Genomic DNA, 23084 nt, shown 5'->3' with positions numbered 1-23084 from the left:
TTTGCATCTATTTCTGGCCATAATTACATGCAAATAAATCTATTTCAGTCTACAGGGCTTGTACATACATAATGCACAGAATTACCACTTTTAAGAGTTCAGTTTAATCTACTCATAACATGTTAAGAAATCCATATTCTTTCCATTTTCCTCCCCAAGGATCCACCTGTGGCAGTGACTCTTGGACTTCGAATGGAAGAAATGATTTTTAATCTTGCAGATACACATTTATTTTTCAATGACTTAGAGGTATGTATCAAAAGAATGTATATTAGCCTACCTGTATCCTAGCATCTAACCCCTTGTTTACTGCAAGTTATCAGTAGCTAGAAATCAAATCTTACAGAAGTAGGTTTGTAGCGTATATCCCCTTGTCAGGGGTTTCTTTTGTTGTTAGCCTGGCAGAAGTGTTTGATAGTGAATGATAGCTGACAGTGATATTTATTAATTGCCAAGTACCTACTACAGTTAGGTACTACTGTATACAGAAATTAAAACCGCAACTTTCAGGTTTACAATCTATAATGGAGGGTTTAAGTATCTCAAGATCTCAGTTAAAAACTGGATTATTCCACTGGCCCAAATATGCTTATCTAAGTGAATTTAAAAATAACCCTGCTTTTTAAAAAGAAAAAAAAAAGTGAAGGGGACCTCTTAGTATTTAGTTTGTGCTTAAATCCTTGGTGGTTGTTTTTTTCTCTTCCCTATCTCTTCTGAAAACTTCTACCAAACTACTTTTTCAAGGGAAATACCTTTCTCAATTATTCAGTGCTGTGGCTTCTGGATTTAGCAAGAATTTACACAGTTTTAAAGTGACAATATTATACTTTATTATGGATCTCTTGTTTCAGGGACAGATTTCTTACATTTCAGTATAATTGTCTTCTACAGCAGTATGATAGCTAAATTTCCATCTCAGACTAAGCCATGGTTTAGTGAGATGTCATGAGCAGGACGGAGTTGCTGCTAATCTCTGGATTGCATGTTCCCTTCCTCCCATATGGCCAGGATAAGAACTCTGGCAGTTTTTACCTTCACTTGGCTTGTTTAACTAAACAGAATTTCTGTGTTGGTTTGTTTTGGAACTGATCAGAGTTTGTTTTATACCACAGTCCTTGGTCTGGGTGGCAGGACAAGCTGATATTCAGGCAAAGTGGAAAAAAGCTCCTTGGATTTCTCCCATGCATACAGGAAAGCAAGGGGTGAGCAAGTGAGTCCAAGGGTCACAGCGGCTCCTTCTTGCTCACACATCTCACTAAAGTATGGTTTAGTGTGTTGTGTGAACCAGTCCATTCAGTATTCTTCCTGAACAGGAGGTGGCAAGCTCTGAAAATAAAAAGGGAAGTTACTTGTCATGTGACACACTGAAGACATTTTTTAAAATAAATTAGTATCACTATGATTTTATTTACCTGTGTTTTGAATGAATATTCTTATGACACCTATCAACACATGGCTCCTCCCATAGTGAGTGACTCTTCAGAGATGTAAATGGTCACTCCTGATTAATGAAAGTCCTACTCCATGTTAGCCCACTTTTTTAACTCTTGTCATTTCATTAAATGTTACTTTGCTAGTAAGATAATTTGAAGATGTAGTTGATGCAGTACTTGGAAGAAGCCAGAAGTGACCTATTCAAAGAGATTACATTACAGAATATGAATCCCTTTTAGGCAAAATAAAATAATCTTTTCTTTAGTGTTAAAAGATTCTGTTGCTTGTGGCAGTTTTATGATGAGCTGTATGAAAATATTTTAAAGTAATTGCTTGCTTAGGTTATATTTAGAAGTTGTAGTGATAAGTGCAAGTAAGTTTCATATATGTCTCATTGTAAATCATGAAAATAGTCAACCTACACTGCATTTTTTTACTATCAGGGAAGACATTTCTCGTATGCTTGGAAGATAATCCATACCAATTTTACTCTTGATTCCAGCAGATAATGGTGAATGGGAGTTGTTGTTCACCCTCAAGACTGTAACTTCTCAGATCTGCTACATAATAGGATTTTTGTTTTTACTGCAGTGAGTCATTGTTTTTATTGGATAATGAAATTACTGACAATTCCAAAAGGATCATTTTTGTGGGTCATCCGTAGGTTTTGCACTCCTTAGTAAAAATGTCAAGTTCTGAACATTCCTGCAAGGAACTTGTTGCACTGAGACATGAATTAAGTTAATGTTACTGCAGTCAAAATCAGTTATTGTACATGAATTTGTAAACACACAGTAATGGAAAATATATTTTATCTTTCTTAGTTTTGAACTTGCACAGCCAGTGGTCCACTGTGACTTGAGTATAGCCAGTTCTGTAGCTGTTTTGAAAGGTATTTTACCTTAAAATTAAAATTAACAGAGAGCTTTTTTACCATTTTTATCCCATCTCTATTACAATCAAACAACAATACCCTGATGTTATGCCAGCAGCCTGTTCATTTCCACTGGGAATGGGAGGGAATTAATTTAGGCTGATGTCCTAAAAGCACTTGGATTACATACTGAATGAACTATGTACAGTGCTAACTTCAGTAGAATTCTGCAGGTCCAAGTACATTTAGGAATTTAGCCTAAATTCTAGACGGCTCATCTGGGACTTGATGCAAACTACTGCATTTATTTATTTTGCAGATTTTTCTCTTGTTACCTTGCAAAAATGGTAATAATTGAGTTGAGAATAAGTTTGGGGGAAGCATGTGCATGGAGCACAAAAACTATTATCTAACACATTCCTGTTAATGTTCAGCCATGCATAACAGGAAGTAGATAACAAAGTAATGTATTAAAAGGTTGAGCCGTAGCACCACAGAAGGTGAAAAAATAGGCAACAAAACTTTTTTCATCCTGTGATAATCCTATAGAGCAGGGGTGCCAACTTGAATAAAATATTGTGGGGGTACAGGTAAGCCCAGCCCCTGACCCACATAACCGATCACATGACGCAGTGCACATGCACCATTTTAATGGGAATGCCCATAAACTTTGTGGGGGCCCAGCCCCCTCAAATACTTTGTTGTGGGGGCCACAGCCCCTAGGAGTTGGCTTCAGAAACAAACAAACAAACAAACAAACAAAAAACAAGGCAAAAGAGAGAGAAAATAATTTCCCTGTTACTTTTGATCAACATCATATATTCAAGATAGCGGTTTTTAGAACACAAGAAAAAAAGAATCATATGAGCAGAGAAATAACTCCTTCATTTCTATTTTTAAAATTAAATTATCACACATTTATCACTGGAATTTTAACAGTGAATGTTCCACTATTGTACTCTTTAGCAGCAAGACTATATATTATACAACTTTAATCTTACATAATAATTTTTCATACTGATGTTCCATAATCCTGCAAGTCTGTCCTCCTGTCCTCACTGGTGTTGGTGAGAGAGGTACCCCGGAAAAACTAAGAGGGATAGAATGATAATAGGCCATGTCCGGAGAATCAATGGATTGTATTCAGCTCAGTCATACTCAGAATGTTGTTGTTGTTGTTTAGTCGTTCAGTCGTGTCCAACTCTTCGTGACCCCATGGACCAGAGCACGCCAGGCACTTCTGTCTTCCACTGCCACCCGCAGTTTGGTCAGATTCATGTTTGTAGCTTCGAGAACACTGTCTAACCATCTCATTCTCTGTCGTCCCCTTCTCCTTGTGCCCTCCATCTTTCCCAACATCAGGGTCTTTTCCAGTGAGTCTTCTCTTCTCATGAGGTGGCCAAAGTATTGGAGCCTCAGCTTCACGATCTGTCCTTCCAGTGAGCACTCAGGGCTGATTTCCTTAAGAATGGATGCGTTTGATCTTCTTGCAGTCCATGGGACTCTCAAGAGTCTCCTCCAGCACCATAATTCAAAAGCGTCAATTCTTCGGCGATCAGCCTTCTTTATGGTCCAGCTCTCACTTCCATACATCACTACTGGCATACTCAGAATAGACCCATTTAAATTAATGAACCAAAGTTATTTATGTCTTTTAATTTTCAGTAGGTCTACTCTAATGAGGACTAGCATTGAACACCACCCTGCAACCTTTTGTATGGGACAGAGCTGCTCTAAAGCCTTTATCCCAAAGAACCAGATAGGGGGAAGCACTTCAAAGCTTTCAGTGCCTTTGTGACATTACAAGCCAAAAAGCCATTTCCACCACTCTTCTCATGACTGCTTGTCATTAAGCGAAGAGAATGCTAGGGTGGGATATTGCAGGAGCTACCAACGTGGAAGAACTATGTGATTCCGCAACAGAAACTGTCCTAACCAGCTGGTGTAAGCTTTGGAGAAAAGATAGTAAATTAAGGGATAAGGCAGAGGTTAGCTGCCTTCCTAGAACTAAGAGAAGGAGGAGTTGTGGATGCTGTAATCTTGACTACCTACTGGAGTTTCCTAGCCCTGCAAATGATAAAGAATCCTGCAGATTGTATGGGAGTATGGAAGTGAGTGACTGAAGAGGAAGGAGCAGGAACCACCAGCAACCAGCAGAGCCTGTGTACACATGCTAATGGGAAGAAGTATTTGAGGATTATGAGGTGCAAGATCCTTGTGGGGGAAACATCAAGACTATTGTGCTAACTTTCCTGTGACTTTACCATTGGCAGCTCACTCACCTACCCAAATTATGCCTTTTTTGCAGTGCTTGGGGAAGCCATGCAACTAAAAGAAAATACAAGGTCAGGAAGCAAATGAGATAAAAAGACCCCCAAAAACAATGATTGTCAAACATATTAGATACTGAACAATATTAGAAATGACTACGAGCACTTAGATAGATGAACAAAAGCTTATATAACTACAGCCGTACCTTGGAAGTCGAACGGAATCCGTTCCGGATGTCTGTCCGACTTCCAAAACGTTTGGAAACCAAAGTGCAAACCTGAACAGTTACTTCCGGGTTTGTGGCATTCGGGAGCCAAAATGTTTGAGAACTAGGCTGTTCGAAAACCAAGGTCCGACTGTACTATACACACACAACTGAATGATAGTGAAGGATGTGAGAAAGTGGGGGTTTTGCCAGATGAAGGGTGGGAAAACCCATAAAAATGCTTATTGCACAAGGGTTCACCTGTTCTTAGGACAGGTTTCCGTACAGCTTCTAGTGTAATGGGCCATGTCCATGGAGAGAGAAATAAGGGTGAGATGGAACTAGACAGCGAGAGGCAAGAGGGCCAAGGGAAAGAGAAAAGGAGAAAGATGACATAGGAAAGGTGATAGAGGAAGCAAATACTAAGGGAAGAGAAACAGGGCAGGACTAGTTTGGTAGGAAACTGGGACTTGGATGGAAGAAGAAAAATCTGATGATAGTTGGATCTGGGACTTGTATTCCCATTCAGTTGTGGTGAATCTTAATAGCCATTTCAACACTTTACACCAATACATAACAGCCAGACTATTCAGCTGGGGAGAGAGCCTTCTAAAGAGCGCCCTAACCCTGGGAAGAGCAGTTGGGCAAACCAGTGGTAAATGCCTTCTATGTTGTTAGAGGCCTTCATTGATACATTCCCTTTTTGTGTTTTACAAAAACTTCCAAGAGGGTGCTGGACCATATCAAATCCCCGCGACGGAGTGAGCTCCCGTTGCTCGGTCCCAGCTCCTGCCAACCTAGCAGTTCAAAAGCATGTCAAAGTGCAAGTAGATAAATAGGTACCGCTCCGGTGGGAAGGTAAATGGCGTTTCCGTGCGCTGCTCTGGTTCGCCAGAGGCGGCTTAGTCATGCTGGCCACATGACCCAGAAGCTATATACCGGCTCCCTCGGCCAATAAAGCAAGATGAGCGCCGCAACCCCAGAGTCGGCCACGACTGGACCTAATGGTCAGGGGTCTCTTTACCTTTACCTTTATACCACTTAATCACTGGCATTTCAGACACCTGTCTTGGGATCAAATGGGCAGCCAGTAGAAGCTTTTAAGCACTGGAGTTACATTCTGGCCCCATCAGTAATCTAGCAGCAGCAAACTAAACAGATAAAGTTGATGCCAAAGAGTGGCAAAGCAAGCTGGGGCTGATCCTTGTCTCCTCACTTAGTTAGAACCCATCTTCATGGTGATGTTCCCATGCCTATACCTACATTTGTTGGGCATATTGTTTTAAGTTCCAGAAGAGCTGAATCTGTAGTAGGAAGAAAAAGAGCATCTTGGGAACACCAGCCCTCCTGATAGGAAGTGTTAATTTTTAATATAACACATAACTATGAGACCTTTATTGCTAAACTCTACAAAATCTGCCATAACTCTGTACTACTGATCTTCCCCATAAATTTCCCCCTTTGCAGATTCAAAGCATTTTCACTGCCCCCTCCCCTGCAAAACACATATTTTAATTCAAATGTTAACATTTGCTTGAAAAATATATAAACAAGAATTTCAGACACAGTATAACTAGGCCTAATCTGTTCTGAACTGGTCTACTTTTGAGGTTGTGGAATTTTATTTATGGGAAATCTGGCTATTTCTCTCAACGGGTTAATATAAGAGACCTTCAGAATTAATTAAACTATGAAACATTAAAAAAAGAAAATTAGGAAAAAAAACCTGAAAATGTATCATCGGTCACTTTTATTCCCTACACACACACACACACACACACACACACCCGAAGTCTCTGGTGCAATAAACCTGGTAGCCTCATAAACCTTTTTTTATATATAAAAAGGTTTTTTTTCAGCTGTCATTACAGTAAGCATGTTTTGAAGCAATTGCTGAAAGAGTATTAAATCTTGATGTAGTAAGGTTGTAGCCTTTTCACTATATGGAAGGGTTGAAAGTGCTCTTGGCTACCAGAGCAACCTAGAATTCAAAGTACAGCAATTAATTCAGGAACACCCCAGTTTGGAAGGAGTTGTTGGGGCTGATTCTGTGGAAAGAATAGAAGCCTTGCTTGTGAGACCTTAAATGTGCATATTCTGCCATCTTCTGGCAGTACAAGTACTATTCAGTATTAAGATCTTTTAATGTTGTAGAACTCTGCCACAGAGTTGGCAGACAAGGTATCAAATGTTATTTTAAAAGAAATACTTTTTCAACAGGAATGTGATCAAGTACATATAGATGACGTTTCATCAGATGACAATGGACAAGACCTAAGGTAAGCAATGCCTTTTTTAAAAAAATAATTACATAAGCACATTTTTATAGGAAGTAAAAAGTATTCACTTTTGCATATTTTGGGTGTTTGCAGTACCTACAGTTTTGCAACTGATGGCTTCCATGCAGCTGCAAGTAGTGCAAACCTTTGTCTGCCAACAGGTGTAAGAGGAGGAGTTGACTGGATGAGGAAGCTGGCATTCCGTTACAGAAGAGTAAAAGAATTATATAATACTTACAAGAACAATGTAGGAGGTAAGAGTTTAATTATTTAGAAATATCCGTCACATCTATAAAATTCTTCTGAAAGAGAATTATAATCTCCCATTCATCTTACTGTTTGGGAGGGGTGGTTAGGAAAAAAATCTGAGCTATCTGCTGGTTTGTATTTATACAAGAAAACTGGACAAATAAGGAAAGAGAAGGAAGTTGGTCCAACTTCACTGGAAGTCTCCAAGCAGATACTGGACAGCCAGCTCCAGTCCTGGATTTCCTGTACTGAGAAGGCAGTTGCACTGAGATGACTTATAAGGCTCCCCCTCCAACTCTGTAATTCTATATATCATTAAGGCATTTATTACTGCAGTTTGGAACTGAACTACACATTCTGAACTATCAACTCCTGTAGCGTTTCCTGCACCATACATTGCTTTCCCCCTGCTTTCTGTCTTAGCCTTTTTCTAATGTGCTTTTTTATCTTATTTGTACAGGGAGTGAGCTATTTACATGGGATGTTTGCTGGGGGAACATCCACATCTGTTAGGAACATAGGAAGCTGCCTTGTACTGTCAGACTGTTAGTCCATCTAGCTTAGCATTGCCTACACAGACGGGCAGCGGCTCTCCAGTATTTCAGGCAGGAGTCTCTCTCAGCCCTATCTGGAGATTCTGGGAATTGAATTTGGGACCTTTTGTATGTGAGGGAGATACTCTACCACTGAGCTACAGCCCTTTACTTCACACCTGCTGTCTAAAGTGGTATACACCACCTGAGGCTCTACTATGTAGCCCTATGTAGCCTCACTCATGCATATATGTGCAGGAGACTGGGCTTGCCCCTTTAGCTCTGCCCTGCTGAGTCTTCTTCCTGCAACACTACACACTTTGCCAGCAAATAATTTCAAACAGCAGACTATTCTGCATAAGGGGATTAAGTGATGGTGAAGATCTGCATGTGAATAGCTGCTTTCAGGAAGGATGCTGGACTTGGCACACTGGATTTTATTACCAATGAGAAGAATGGAAACAGGTGGAGATTAATCCCTTAATAACCTGGCCATCCAGGCTTCTGATAACCCTCAACACTTGCTTTGTTGCTTGAGACCATCTGCTGAGTAGCAACATCTACCAGGGAACATCCAGGTGGAGGAAATGATGCTGAACTCTGGACTGTTTGGGAACTTCCTGCCCCATTTAAATATAAATAGCATGCTGCCACAGGCAAGCAGACCACCCCATTTTCTTGGATCTTCATGTCTGGATACATGAGTTGCGAGGGCAACACCCTTTTTAGTTTTTAGCAGTTGCTTGTGGTGTGTATGGGAGGGACTCCTGGATAATAGCAGGGAACTGCACGTGTGCTCAGGTGAATACCAGATAGTGGGAACCTTCAGCTGGGTTGAGGGGCTAGCTGGAGTCGGTAGCTATCTATTCTTTATTGTATATATGATGAGTGCCTCAGGGTATACATGGTTGTTAGAAAAACTGAGAAGTTCTCTGTGAAGAGGTTCAAGGTATGGTTACCAGGTGAAACTGGTGGGTTTCAGATTGTATAGATCTACTTGGAATAGTTAAGAGTTGGTAGTGGTGGAAAGGTGTGTGGGATTGTGTGGTCTTAAGTTAGTAGCGTGATTTTGTGTGTTTTTAAATGGATGTTGAGCTTTGATGTTGTGAGGGTGGAGTAGAACTTTACGTGGTGATTTTTGTCTGGTTTGGTAGTAGAAAAGTCCACAGAAAAGCCCTGACACCAGTGACCACAGTCAGAGAAAGATATGGCATAGGTGGGATATTTAATTTAATTAATTTATTTATTATGATGGTCCAGTTATAGACCATCCTGTATCAGTTATAGTTATATGGAGGTCCATTCCAGAGTAAAATAAAATAACATTTTTTAAATGTGCACATTTTCTTTTGTATATCAGGACTTCTTGGCCCTGCAAAAAGAGATGCATGGCTGCAGTTAAGAGCAGAGATTGAAGCTCTCACTGACTCCTGGCTAACAAATGCACTTAAATCACTATCAATTATTAGCACAAGGTGAGTATGTGTTTAATTTCAAATGCCAGTTGCAAAATAGCTTTCTGAAGCAAGGCAAAAGTAATTTTTTAGGCAAGCTGATATTTTAGTAGAAATGTTAGGAAGGCAGCCATCTCACTTAAAAATTATCTACATTGGGTTGCTCCAGATTTTTATACAAGACTTCTCCCCCATCCGTATTCGAAGATGCCGAGGATTAACCCTTAGTCCTTTTCTGTGCAGCACATATGTTCTCCCACTGAAGGTCTAACTATATGCAACACTAATTGCATCACTTGCAATTACAATAATTACAGTGACAGGGTTGTTTTTATTGATACTGCTGCATGTGGAGTGCAGAGATTTAACCTTATCCCTCCCCACTTCATTCTCAATGAAAATATCAACATGAAGTTAGACTTAGCAGAGAAAACTCCTACAGATGCCAATATGCTATGCTGGGCCCATCAAACGGTTGCAGTAGTTTTACAAATGAGCCACAAAAATGACATCAGCATATGCTAATTCCCCCACCCCTCTGCTGATCTGCAAACTATTCTACAGAAGGGAATTAAGTGATAGTGAAGATATAGGACAAAGGGACTTCTAATTTCTCATCATAGTATTATCAGAGTTGTTTCAATATCTAAATAAGCTTTGGTTGCAAGGCTTTTGCTGATAACGGAAAGAAACAGTTTTGCAGTAATAAGGCATGTAACCAACTTGTTTTAGAGAAACTTTTTATCATTATATGGATTTATACTGTGCCTTTTCTCATAGGAGTAACTGTGTAAATGTTCTGGTAACAACAACTCAACTTATACCAGCCCTTGCAAAAGTCCTGCTGTATAGTTTAGGAGGTGCATTTCCTATTGAAAATATTTACAGTGCAACTAAAATAGGTAAGAAAATTAGTCTTCCCAGTCTTTACTTGTTTTGTGGATGGGTCTCAATTTTCCCCTACTACTGCCATTACTTTGTCACTTTTGGTTGGACTAAGCAGTTCGTTCAGTTCTGATGAGGACCAACATTAGTTGGCATACTTAGTTACAGGTAATGCACAGAATTGCATATCAGTTTCATGAACATTGTGAAAATGATCCACTTATGCTTGAAAACATTGGAGTTGTGAGCTTTGAAGTTTAAAGCTCCTTGACGGGAGGAGGGCAGCTAAATTTTGGGAGATCCCCATCGTCTTGGGATGGGTAGGCAATCTTCATTTTTGTGTCTGGAGATGGAAGGGCTTTGATCTTCAGTCCCCAGACAATTACTTGCATTTGTGTGGGTAGTCAGGCTCCAGCAGAGTCCATGCTTGAAAGCCATATCAGATTTCTTGGGAGTCCCATATCAAATGGTAGCAGCAGGTAGATATAAATAAACAAATAAAGTGAAAGCTACTATGAAACAAAGACTGAGAAAAGCCCCGCAGTTGAGGACCACTTGAGTATTGCTCCAACTGACTTAGTAAAAGAAATATGGATTCTGTACAGGTGTTTCCCCAACACTGTACTGAACACCATAGCCTCAGACAATCAACATCTCCTCTACCATCCACAGCACTCCAACCAAAGTCATGGTGTTCTTTCCATAGGAAAGTGACCTTCATCTGTAATGTGTCTTGCAGTACCAAACTTTATCATTAGATAAAGCAAAGTAATTCCCCCCCCCAACATCTTTAGATTTATCTGAGAAACAGCCACAAGCCCAAATTGGTGTGAAAATGTGGGTTTTAGACACTCCTAGCTTTTTACAGGACTCTCCTATCTTTTGTAGATCTTTGCAATGCCTGTTTTTGATAGCTCAAATAAGTAGTGCATTGTTTTTCAGGAAAAGAAAGCTGTTTTGAGCGTATAGTGTCCAGGTTTGGCACTAACATAACTTATGTTGTGATTGGAGATGGCCGAGATGAGGAGCATGCAGCTAACCAGGTAATATCTCTCAACTGTATCTCATTTATCTTCCAGGAAAAGAAAGTTGCTTTGAACGAATAATGCAAAGGTTTGGCAGAAAAGTAGTATATGTTGTAATTGGGGATGGTGTAGAAGAAGAACAGGCAGCAAAAAAGGTAACCTGTCTCATGAAATGTCGGTGTGATACGTAGATATTGATGCAAGCTTCTCTGTTTGCATTTCTGTTAGTGTGGCACATTGGCAAGTAATTGAAATTGTTAGATGCCAAAAGCCCGAAACATAAGACCTACAAATTAAACCATTTGGATTCGAGCATATTCTTTATGATGACTTGCATGATTTGGAGATAAATCAAAATGGATATTGATCATAATCTTAAAAGAACTAAGTGGCTTCAGATACAATAAGCCTACATAAGATACACGTAATATATAATAAAATGGGTGCTTTTGAAATTTGATGGCATGCAAAAGGTTATCTGGCAAATGTGGAAAACCAATAGAAGGAATGCCAAATTCAGCTGTTGCAAAGTAAAAAGTACATGTAAAGCATGAATAAAAGGTAATCAGCTTCCTTCCATAGAGGGGCAGCTTCACCCATAGAAGTTTCTATAGAAGACAAAAGCGCCACCAAGAACTTACTCTGCTATATGCGGAGTAATTGCAATATGAACATACGACAACTCAGTAATAAGTGCACTTAAAAAAAACAAAAAACCTAGCTGGAGGTTTCAATATTCATCACATTTCAGAGTAATTGACAGCAATGTAGATAAGGCATAAACTTTATTAAATACATTTTGGGCTCTAACCATAAATACCCCACACTATCCTAGACTTGGGGAATCTAAGGAGTCATATCGTTCTGATATCAGATAGCATCTGTGGGTTTTGCTCTTTAGCTATAATGGTTTTATTAACTTTTACATGCTGGTTCCAAATGGTTGCTTTATATAGATGCAGTACAGGTGCTGGGATTGTCTTGTAGTTTTTTTTCCAGAAAATCAGGTGATTGGTTTCTTTACTTTATGGTTGGCATGCTTTCCTCTAACTATACCCGTTGCTTGCATGAACAGTTGTGGAAGAATAAATGAATGCAAATTCTTCACAAATAGATCTGAACATAATGAAAGTAAGGTCCTTAAAGTCCAAATTATGTATCCACAACATTTTTGCAATATTTTATTTCACAACTCTTGCACTGGACCCATTAATCCTAGGACCGACCCTGTCATGCCTCAGCCCTCCAGCAGGAGGCTGAGAAGGATGTCCAACCAATGCCTAAGCCAAATCCTACCTGCATATGGAATCAATAAAGTTGTGGCCAATTTCAAATCCCAGAACATTGTCTTGCCCAGTTTGTTCACCTTCTTGAGCTACTAGGCCTTGCTCCCTGGACAGGGGTCACTGCGAGTAGGTCCGCAGTGATAATGTAAAACTAAATCATTCACTTGTGGGGCAAAACACATCTCCCATGTAATGTCCACAGCTGAAAAGCTGGATCACTAGCTTTTCCACAGGTAGCTTCTGAAGGTGTGCTCGCATACATAATAGCAAGCGCATAAGCTTTACATATGGATAGTACAGGTTCCAGTTGTACATAAACTTTGTGCATCTCCTTGCAGGGGAGAAATACATAATTTTCCATCGGAAATTATCACCTGTTAACTATTTTTAATTGATAAGCGTTATTTCTCTTTCACTCTCAATAGAAAGAAAATTGAGTTTACCTATGGTCCTTACTGTAAGTTCATATCTATTTGGGTCTGACTTTTTCTTCGCTGCCTTACTAAGAAAAATCAGGATAATTCTCTGGTGTTCATTTAAACTCTATGAAAGCAAATATAAATAATGGTGGTTTTGGGAGGTGATTTGTCAAATATATTGTTCATTTCTCCTCACCTTTCCCCCTCTTAACTAACACAGCACAACATGCCTTTCTGGAGAATATCTAGTCACTCGGACCTCCTGGCTCTACACCAAGCGCTGGAATTAGAGTATTTGTAACTGCTGTCACATAGTTGACAAATACTTTTTATATTTCAAAGTACACTGATATTTTTTATGTGTGATCCAGTGCCTCTGGCTTTTACACATATGTATGGTCTTAAGAAGGAAAAGCAATATTTGGAATGAAAATTCCATTGTGAAGAATTGAGATCACTGATTGGTGGAGTTACAAGTTTTAATTCTACACAAGGATGTTCTACATGGTCTTATACACACAACGTTTTTGATGATTAAAGAACTATAAAAGAAGGTTGCTGGTACACACCAATGAGCCCTAGCCAGAGTGAACAGCTTTTGCAATGGACTCGGACTGGGAAAGCAATGACACGCGTTTTCTGATCGACAAGGGTGGTATTCAACAACATTCCTCACTATGGGATATATTCTCAGCACTGAGGTTTGAATCAAACTTTAGTCTACCTAACCCAAAAAATCTGAATTGGAATGTACTCAAACTGTGCATTGACAATCCTGTCTAGATCTGTAATGTGTAAATTATTGATGAAAATAATTTACTGTGACTTTTATTAGCAGCTGACTTTGGAAGTGGATGCAATTTCTTTTGTTTTGGAGGTGTGTGGGATGGGGGTATATAATAATTATTATTGTCTCTTTTATAAGTTTGGCAAACAGAATGTGCATAATGATGTGTTGTGCCTTAAAAGACAAGATCTTGTTTGTGTGTTACAATGTAACATTGGTTTAAAATAATGTAGATAAAAGAAATAAACCTTTGTGATAATTTTTGACATGACCAAATTTCAAATTCAAATAATCAAAAGACAAGGGTGTGTATCGAAAGCACTTAAAAGTTTGTTGCAGTAAGGGGTGAGGGAAGTATAATAACTGACAGCTGGTGCTTTTATTTAGTTTCTTAATAATTCCACAGATTGCAGGAGGCAAGTAACTTAAGAGAATGTCAAGAGGCTGAAGTGATATTGGGCACTGTGGGATTAATAATTAAAATGGCTGATTACTTGAGAACCATTTCTCCATTTTCATCTTGGAGCTTGATTTGATAAAGTACATATAAGGAGCAGCAAATTATTTCCCATTTACCAAGTCTCAAATTGTTAGCCAATAGGTTACATGAAAATATGGTTGATTCCTTCAAAAAATATACAGTGTGCCCTCTCCTTCCTTGTGTGCTGTTCTGGGGGATTCTCCCAAGCCAGTTTGGGAAGTGTGTACAGGGGAAGAAGAGTGAGGAACTCTCTTTGAGCAAGTGGAAATCCTTGTGTGGGCTTCTGGTAGTGGGATCAGTTATCTGGCCCTTGGTAACCACGATTTGTTGGAGTACAATTCAGATTGCCTTCTCATTGGCCATGCTGGCTGAGGCTAATAAGACTTATAGTGCAGCAACATTGGGGGGACGGGACACTATGTTCACTAGTCCAACTGTAGGTTGTTCACAGTATGTTGTAGCCAACAGTCCAGGAATTTCCATCAGTATGTTGTTTATTAAAATATTTTCTAACTAATTTTAAGCTTGGAGAAAAAGTTCAGCATAGCACTCAATGGAACTCTTTCCTTTCTCCCCTCTGTGGTCAGCCCTTTACCACACATATCATGCATGCTAGCCATTACTTTCAACAGTAGACCAGTGTGTGTGTCCTATATTCTTACCATCTCCATGGCTCCAGCTTGCAAGTTACTCTGTGCATGTGTAGCCACTGTGTGTGTGTGCATGCCATTGCTCACAATGTGCTTTCCATATCCCTATCCAGCCATTATATGCTCTGCTTTCTAGCTCTCTGCCTACCAGTTACACCTTTTGTTGACATGTAGCTTGTGGAATGGATGCTTGGGAAGGAGAGAGGTAATACTGGGGCAGCTATAGATCAGCCCCTTATTAATGCCTGCTGCACTATTGTATTCATGCATGGCAAATGGCCAGCTGGATACAGACAGTGCTCCATGGAACTGTTTTCAGATCCCCTCCTACAGACACAACTGCATTTGTGTAGGGTGAATAATGTACTTCATTTTCTATTTTTTATATTGAAATTCTAATTATTGGAGTAAATTTATGTCATTTTATTTCTGACAACAGCACTGGTGTAGAATAATTCAATGTGATAATTCGGTTTCTGGTTTTCTTTCTAGTAATGTTCCAGGAAAGAGAATTATATATACTTGTCCCTACACTCTTGTTCTCTACTTTGCGGTCCCAGTGTTTTAATTAATCTCAAATAGCAACAATTTCTCCGGTATCAACTTTTGGTGCAAAAGATCCTTAAAATAGTGTATGATGAGCCATATGCCATCCCACTATGCAGTGGGTACATATATATTGTTATTTGGGAGGATGAAAAAACTTCAAGTTTTATAGCTTCAAAGCTAAAAAGGCACATATGCAGTTTTGTCATAAAAATAATCAATTCAGATCATCGTGTGAAATGTAACCCATTCCTGTTTTCCCATTTGTAAGGTTCTTTAGTAAACGCACAACCTTTACAATAACTGATGTGCACAGAAATCAGTATTTTTGCTCCCTAGGGCACAGAAAAAGAGGGCAGAGGAACAGGCCTTAAGTTAAGTGAATCAGATTATAATGTGAATGTAAAACCTATACTAGCTGCAATTGAAATATGCAGCACAATCCCACGCATGGTTATGCAGGAGTACATCCAACTGTGTTGAGTGTGGCTTATTTCCAGGAAAGTGTGCACAGAATTTCAGATTCAAATTCTCTGCTATGCTGTGTCCTGCATTAACAATATTCGGAACCAGCCGGAGAGAGGGTCAGTGTTGCGACTTCATAGGCTAACGTGTAAAAGTGTTTTTCACTGATGCAAAATAGCCAGGAAGGAGGGGATATATAGTCAAAAATATCTGGAGAGCTCCATATGGGCTGGCCCTGCCCTAATCTGTGCTGGATTTTGCCCCTGTGGACATACCAAAAAGGAATACTTACATCATCATGTCAGATAATGAAGTTCCTTGCTCTGCATTGATGCATTCCGATGCATAAATCTGAGTGAGATATCTCTTTGGTGCAACTACTTACAGGCTATTACTAGCTTACATGTTTTCTGTTTTTTGTTATGCCTTGTTTGTTTGTTGGCATATATCCTTTTTTAAAAAGGCAGCCATGTTGGTCCATAAGGGAAAACTCCAAAATCTGCAGTTTGAATGTGTTTTTTAGGACCAACCAAAATGTCACTAAACAGGAGAATTTTGAGTTCCCCCGAACTTGTCATCAAGCTAGACTCGTGTTATAAATGTAGATTTCCTGCAGAGTTTTTTTCTTCAGCCATTTTTTAAAGAGATATATTCCAATGACAGACAGAGAATGAAAACCAGCTTACGTTGACAAAACTATAGAATACCATTAATGCATATTTTATTCATTCAGAAATAGTGTGTAGTTGATAGTATGATGCGGTCACAACAGATACACAGTTCTGATGTGGTCTGTATTCATTGAGCCAGCCCCCCCCCCCTTCCATTAATATTCAGATTCACAAAAACTCATATAAATGATGTTGATGCTGGAGGGAGAGGGGGCTCTTCTACACCAACCTCTGTGTCTGGAGAGAAGTGATGTCTGTAGGACTCCACTGTAGTGACAGCCCAAGTTTTGGGTAACCTGCCTCCAGTGTTGTCCCAAAATGGTCATTTTGTGGTGGGGCACACAGAAATTCAAGGTTCTTCAGATTCCCTGAGGGGTCTGATCTTCAGCTATACCAGCCTTGAAACTGTCACAATAAAAACTGGTGAAAAACACCCTCTTCCTATTCTCTGGCAGTAGTCAACAAGAGAAAATCTTAATAACAATTATTTTAAAAGAGAGAAAGAATGAACGAACACTCTTCAAAATGCAAAGGGGGGGGGCGGGCAGAGCCCTTCAGCACTAATTCTTCGTCAGCCCTGGCAGAATACAAAGGAATCACAATTGCCAAAATTCTGGATACAGAAGCAAACTGTGTCAAATACTGAGCTGCTGTGTGATAAAACTCTGCATGAAAAAAATGGAATGTTGCCACTGAATTTTGCCTTAGGTGAAATTTTAAGCAATTTTGAATGTCCTCATTTAGGGTAAAATATCTGTAGGAATTTTGATAAAATGGGAAAGAACTGCAGTAAGATCAGTGAACTTTCTCAGAGGAGAATGGAGGGAGCTTCACACATCTCTAGGGAAGCTAGAATTTAAGGCATGCCAGAATATTCCAACCAAAGCATGGTTTTATGCAAATTGAAATTTGGTCATTTGGATCGTGAGTTGTATTTTATATCATTATATATATGCAATCAAAAAACTTGTCCTCTTAACTCTTACCCTACCACAGAGAACACAAATATCCCACATTTTAAAAGGTTGTGCAATTAAAATAGTGAACAGTGTGCCTTTGCAGTTGCTGTACCAATATAAATGGAAACAGCACATAAATATTAAGCACTTTGAATATTGTGCTTAAGATACAGAAATAGAGCACAATTTGAATGCATGTAAATACAAAGAAATAAGGGAAAGGTGGACTCAATTCAGTAAACCACTAAACTGAAAAGTTAAAAAAAGGCAATATATGCAGATTGTGCACAAAAATATAGAGCCCAATTTATCCCCACAGTGCTCAATAGAGCCTCCCTCCCTCCCACAGGCCCTTGGCTAAAAAATACACATAGTGTAGTATATCAGTCATTACCTGTTTTGGGAGACCCATATGTAGCCCACAACTGATAAGAACCACACACACAAGCTACCCATGCTCTGCTGTTGTGTTGGAGGAATTGTTTTTACTGTACTGCTGGATTTAATTGGGTTTCTTTAAATCTCAAGTAGGAGCAACAACTTGAGCATGCTGTAAAGAAGTAAGCAGTATGTCTGCAGTATGTCTGTGTGTTTAAACTCCAAACTTTGAACTAAATGCTCCTGAAATAATAGATCAGAACTTAATCTAAATCTTTCCACATGTTGAGGGCGTATAAGCTATGCCCACTGCAGTTTTAGATGTGATTTTCATTTCAGATTTATTGGGGTAGGGTGGGGGTGTTTTGGAGCCATGTCTAGATGCTTGAATAAATGTGATATTTAGTGTCTTTAGAAGGGAACTTAACTGACATGAGCCAATATTGCATTTGAACTCCCAGCAATTGCAGCCTTGTGGAACTGTTGAAGCCAAGGGTCTATGTAATGTAAGTTGTGATTTATTTGGGGATAACATTATTTAAGAAAATGTAAATTAATATTGAAAGCTTGTAAAAAATGTGTATATCTTTACTATTTCTCAATAAATACACGTGGAAATGTTGTCATTTTCTGCACCATCACCATGCTATACTATCTTTCATTTTCTGTTTGAAATTGTGCTTTTCCTACAGCTGATACTTGCCCAGATCCACAGGACAACAGATTGGGGGGGGGGGGCATTAAAGATTAAAATCCCAGAAAGGTGAAATCAGGAGGACTGAATCCTGCTCCTTCTCACACTCCCAAATAACTGGTTGCAGGAACTTTAATCTTTTTGGAAAGGCTTGCATTCATGGCTAGTCTCAGGTGTGGGAACATTAAATTTTATATCCTCCTTTTCCTCCAAGGTGTTCATGGCAGCACATATATAGCCTCCTTTACCATCATCATTTTATCCTCACAACTGAAGAGTGACTGGTCACCCAGTGAACTTCATGGCTGAGTGAAAATTTGAACCTGGGTCTCCCCAGACTTAGTCCAATACTTCTTCCACTGTACCATGCTGAGTTAGAAAGGAGTGCTTGCTTTTTGAGCATGGTACCATCTGAGAGTGGTACCATTGCTACCACTGTCCTGGGGGTGCAGGCACTTTTAGTCCTAGTCCTCAGCAGGAAAAAATGTGCCACCTAAAACCTTGATCACCTGCTTTCCCCTTTCCATGCCCAAATACCAGTTTCTGTGCTTTGGAGAAGGGAGGCGTGGTGGAGATGGGTGCTTTTTGAAGTGCCTCCAAGCCATGTGGGAGATCAGTAGTAGAATGCTCATATATTGGGGATCAGTAGTAGAATGCTCATATATTGACTTCAAATATATTTTCTTGCAGTTTTCAAAAAACTAAACAAAACCTGAAATAATGCAGCTAAGCATTGTGTGTAGTTTGAGCCTAAATAATTAGGAAGAACCCACACACAAAGATTTTCTCTATATCAATGCTGTTTTAAGTATTTGCTTACATCCACTAATCATCAGCTTTGGTAATCGTGTGTATTTTTTGAAAATGACCCCTTGGGCTATAATGTAACGCAGGCAGTTTTGCAACGAGGCCTTTAGCCTTTTATATTTAAAATTGGTTTTTGCAAACATTCAAACTCATCTCCCTGCCCTCAATTACACTTGTCTGCGAACTGCCTGACTCACTGTGGTTTTGTGGTCATCGGGTACAATCCTGAACCAAGCAGTTGTATACCTGTGAAAAGACTGACCTTTCAACTTTTAATGTTACATTTGCTCCAATAATTAACCAACAAATCATTAGCTTGACATTAATAAGCCGTTTGCTTAGATAGCTATATCTTCTTAAGTAGAACAGCTATTTTATGGGTGAAATTGCTTATTTAAAAACTTTTGGTGCACAGATAAATTGCCATGGCATGACCAGAAAATACCTCGTTTTAGCAGATGGTAAAAGTGTACATCATTAATGTATTGAGTATTCCCACCCCCACCCCCACCCCAAAGCTGGTAAATGCAACTTATTAGAATTTCCTCTTGAAAGCTGGATTTATTAGCTTCAAAATACTGAGGCTTTGCCAAATACATCTCTGGGAGATTGTATCCTGTGTTGCCATCTGTATTACACTAGATTCCAACAAGACAAAATTGAAAACTCTTGGGTGGCTCTCGTCCTGTCACATTCTATTCAAACTTAAGTGTAAGGACACCTCACTCTTTTAGTCCCCCTTTTCACCTCTTCATTCTTCTTTGCTTTGCTTTCTGGGTTGTTTTCCCTCCCTCCCCCCCCCCTTTTCCATTTTAAAATAAAGTGTGATGGGTGTACCATTTATTTCCCCAAAATGAGTTTAAATTCATCATATAGGTAGTACCTAATAAAGTTGCATGTTTAACAATGTTAAAGGAAATCAGGCATTTTAATGTTTAATTTGGGGGAGGGACCATATTTATGTGGTGTTACAATAATACTGTTTACTTGGCTTCTTGCAGTCTATTCATCATTTGCAATACCTCTTCACAATATGCTTTTCAAAACTAAGCACTGGAATGCTGAGCAATAATTCAGAATAACCCATAAATAAGGCAGCCCAATTGACCCTTGGGTGTTGGCAGATATAGAAAGAGGGGTGCATGGTCTAATATTAATAAATGAGGCAGGTTTGTTGGTTCAGCCCTGCTTCCTTTATATCCATTTCAGTCAACCAAATGCTTCTTCACAGTGCTTTTATTACTAAAACAGTAACACCACAATAATTCTATGAGAGTCTCACCCTGAGGCAGGTTCTTGGTATGTCCATATTTTTGAGTCTTAAGTAGACACAAACTTTTTAAAAAAAAACATTTTCCTGAGAGAGAATTTGCATGAGAGGTGCTGCTACTGAAAAATAAAAATGTGAGAAAGCTACACTTGCACTGTGTTACTTGTTTTACAGTGAAATATACACAAATCCTCTTGAGCCCAAATCTCACGTTAGCTGGATAAGAGTGCAAAATTATTCTCAATTTTAAGGTATTTGTGGGGAGGGGCTGTACTTCAAGCAAGTTCCACATGGCACCCTGCAATATATCCACATCCAACACCCTCCCCCCCCAAAAAAAATCTGCGTAAGTTCCTAGTGGAGAGGGCATTTCATATTTTAGGTCATTACTGATCACAACAGGAGTAGAAAAGAAAAAAAAGAATGGTTAAGCACAATGCCTTATTAAACACGTCTCCAGAAATTACATTGGTTGCCATTTGAACTTCAGCAATGAGGTGGACAGTCAATAATTTTGGCAAATAATATACATATTTGTTTAACATGCAGAAGACAGCATGTACTGAATAAACCAGAAAGGGAAGATGAGGGGAGGATGGGCATTGTAAAATACAAAATTTTAGATATATGCAATTACAACTTGTTGAGACAAAGAAATTCAATAAAAATGTATTATTATTATTTTTAAAGAATTTTGGCAAATAATTTCACAGCTGATGTGCCACCACCATGAAAGCCCTGTTCTGCATAACCACTAACTACTTTTGAGATGGGGAATAGGGAATGACAATGATGAGGGTGAACTGGGAGCCATATAGGAGGAGATTTTCAGATCTCTGCTTCTGGTGCTTCCTTTTTCTTTTATTTTCTCTCTTACGTTAACACACATACAAACACAGTTAAAAACTGGCACTCTGCCGTGTGTGTCTCCCCCCCCCCCCCAAAAAAAGTTGTAGGTTTCATTTTTAAAACCGTGCTATATACTGTCCTTCAATTTAAACTGTGCAGAATGCGTTACAGTAACTAATAAGAGCACATGCACATAAGCAATGGAAGGTAGTGCTAAAAAATAATAATAGCAGGAGAGAAATAACACCAGAGATTATAAGCTCTTTACATAAGCATAGTTGCCAGATGACCCTTTTGAGGGAGAGAATTTTACAAGTGAACTCCACAAATCAAAATGCAGCATTATTGTACAGTACTGAGTCGGGGTGGGGGGGTGCAATGCTTTCCCCAAATAGCATATTCATTCCAATGTTACTTGAAGACAGAATTGCACACTGTTGTTGTTGAAAATGCATAACTTGTGGCACAACTTCCATGATTATGTGGGAAAGCCCCTAGTTTCCTGCCTCTGTGTCCTTTCTTACATACTAGAAGGAGTGAATGTATTTGAAATAGTTCTACTTTTGTTGCTCTTACAACAGAACACTGGCTTAAATCTAATTTTAGGTATAAAGTCACAGAGAGGCACTGTCCTGCGTTCAGTGGCTATAAGCCCAGCAGGCTTATATGAAAGGGGTTTCCTCACAGTAGGACACTTAGCAGGATCAAAGGACAAAGGAGATTCTTGCTCCCTAGAGCGCAACTACATGCTTGGAAAAGTTTTAACCTCATACCTGCTAAATAGGAAAATTAAGATGAGCAATTCTACCCGTGGACCATGACTTGGGAAAAAGCCATCCGGGTGGTTACAACTTCCCCTGAGGTTTTGTGTAGTTCTAAGAAGATATTGGCTTGGGATCCCAGCTGGAAAGGCTAATCACAAATCTAGAAAGAAAACCCCCTGTGGGATCTCTTCCCCCCAGGATAGGTCCATCAATGGCTGTTGACCATAATGGTCAAATAAACCCCTTCTGTGTTCATAGGCAGTATTCTGAGTTCTGGATGCTGAGAGCAAGCAACAGGGTAGGGCTACTACCACTCCCGTTCTGTTTGTGATATCCCCAAATGTGTCTTCCTGATGGCTGCTGAAAGCAAGACTGCTGCACTAGATTGATCTTTAACCTGAGCCAACAATACCATGCTTCTACTCCCACATCACTGAACCTGCCACCCTAATACTTGCTGCTAACATCGCTTACCTGTGTGCTCCAGCAGTGTTGGTTCTAAGAAGAATGGGGAGTAGATGTGATGAGTGGACTGACTAGGCTGAGCTAAAGATGTGCCCACCAGAAAGCTTACTAAGATGGGGTAAGAACATCACAGTATTTCCTCTCAAGGCATGTTCAGATGGTACTAATTAAAAACACTGGTGGTAAGCAGGCAGTGCCATAGGTTTAGGAAAAGCCACCCCCTCCAAAAAAAACGGGGGGGGGGGGACATTCTTGCTTGTACACACACGAGCTAGCAATTCATAGCAGATTGCAATTCACAACTCTGCTGCTTTTATTGACAGCTATCTGGAACTCAAGCCTGGGCAGACAGATTGCTTTATTAGCAAGTAGCAGTGAGTCAGG

General features: G+C 39.5%; 1 protein-coding gene across 45 annotated transcripts in view; it reads left to right on the top strand.

Annotated features, from left to right (window-relative positions):
• Positions 1-18492, top strand: part of EYA4 (EYA transcriptional coactivator and phosphatase 4) — a 107182-nt gene extending 88690 nt beyond the window's left edge. For 20 of the 45 annotated variants that reach the window (XM_083434942.1, XM_083434962.1, XM_083434936.1 and 17 more), the window contains 7 exons: positions 160-249; positions 7005-7063; positions 7157-7317; positions 9206-9320; positions 10080-10201; positions 11264-11364; positions 13135-18492. In XM_083434942.1, coding sequence (XP_083291068.1) covers positions 160-249; positions 7005-7063; positions 7157-7317; positions 9206-9320; positions 10080-10201; positions 11264-11364; positions 13135-13215 — 729 coding nt within the window. In that variant the 3' untranslated portion in view covers positions 13216-18492. The other 25 variants (XM_083434943.1, XM_083434950.1, XM_083434949.1 and 22 more) reach the window with 4 other exon arrangements.
• The last annotated feature ends 4592 nt before the right edge of the window (positions 18493-23084 follow it).

Source organism: Podarcis tiliguerta (genome assembly GCF_965153285.1).
Source record: "Podarcis tiliguerta genome assembly, chromosome: 3".
In the NCBI taxonomy this organism is placed as follows: domain Eukaryota; kingdom Metazoa; phylum Chordata; class Lepidosauria; order Squamata; family Lacertidae; genus Podarcis; species Podarcis tiliguerta.
This window is presented reverse-complemented; position numbering and strand designations above follow the sequence as displayed.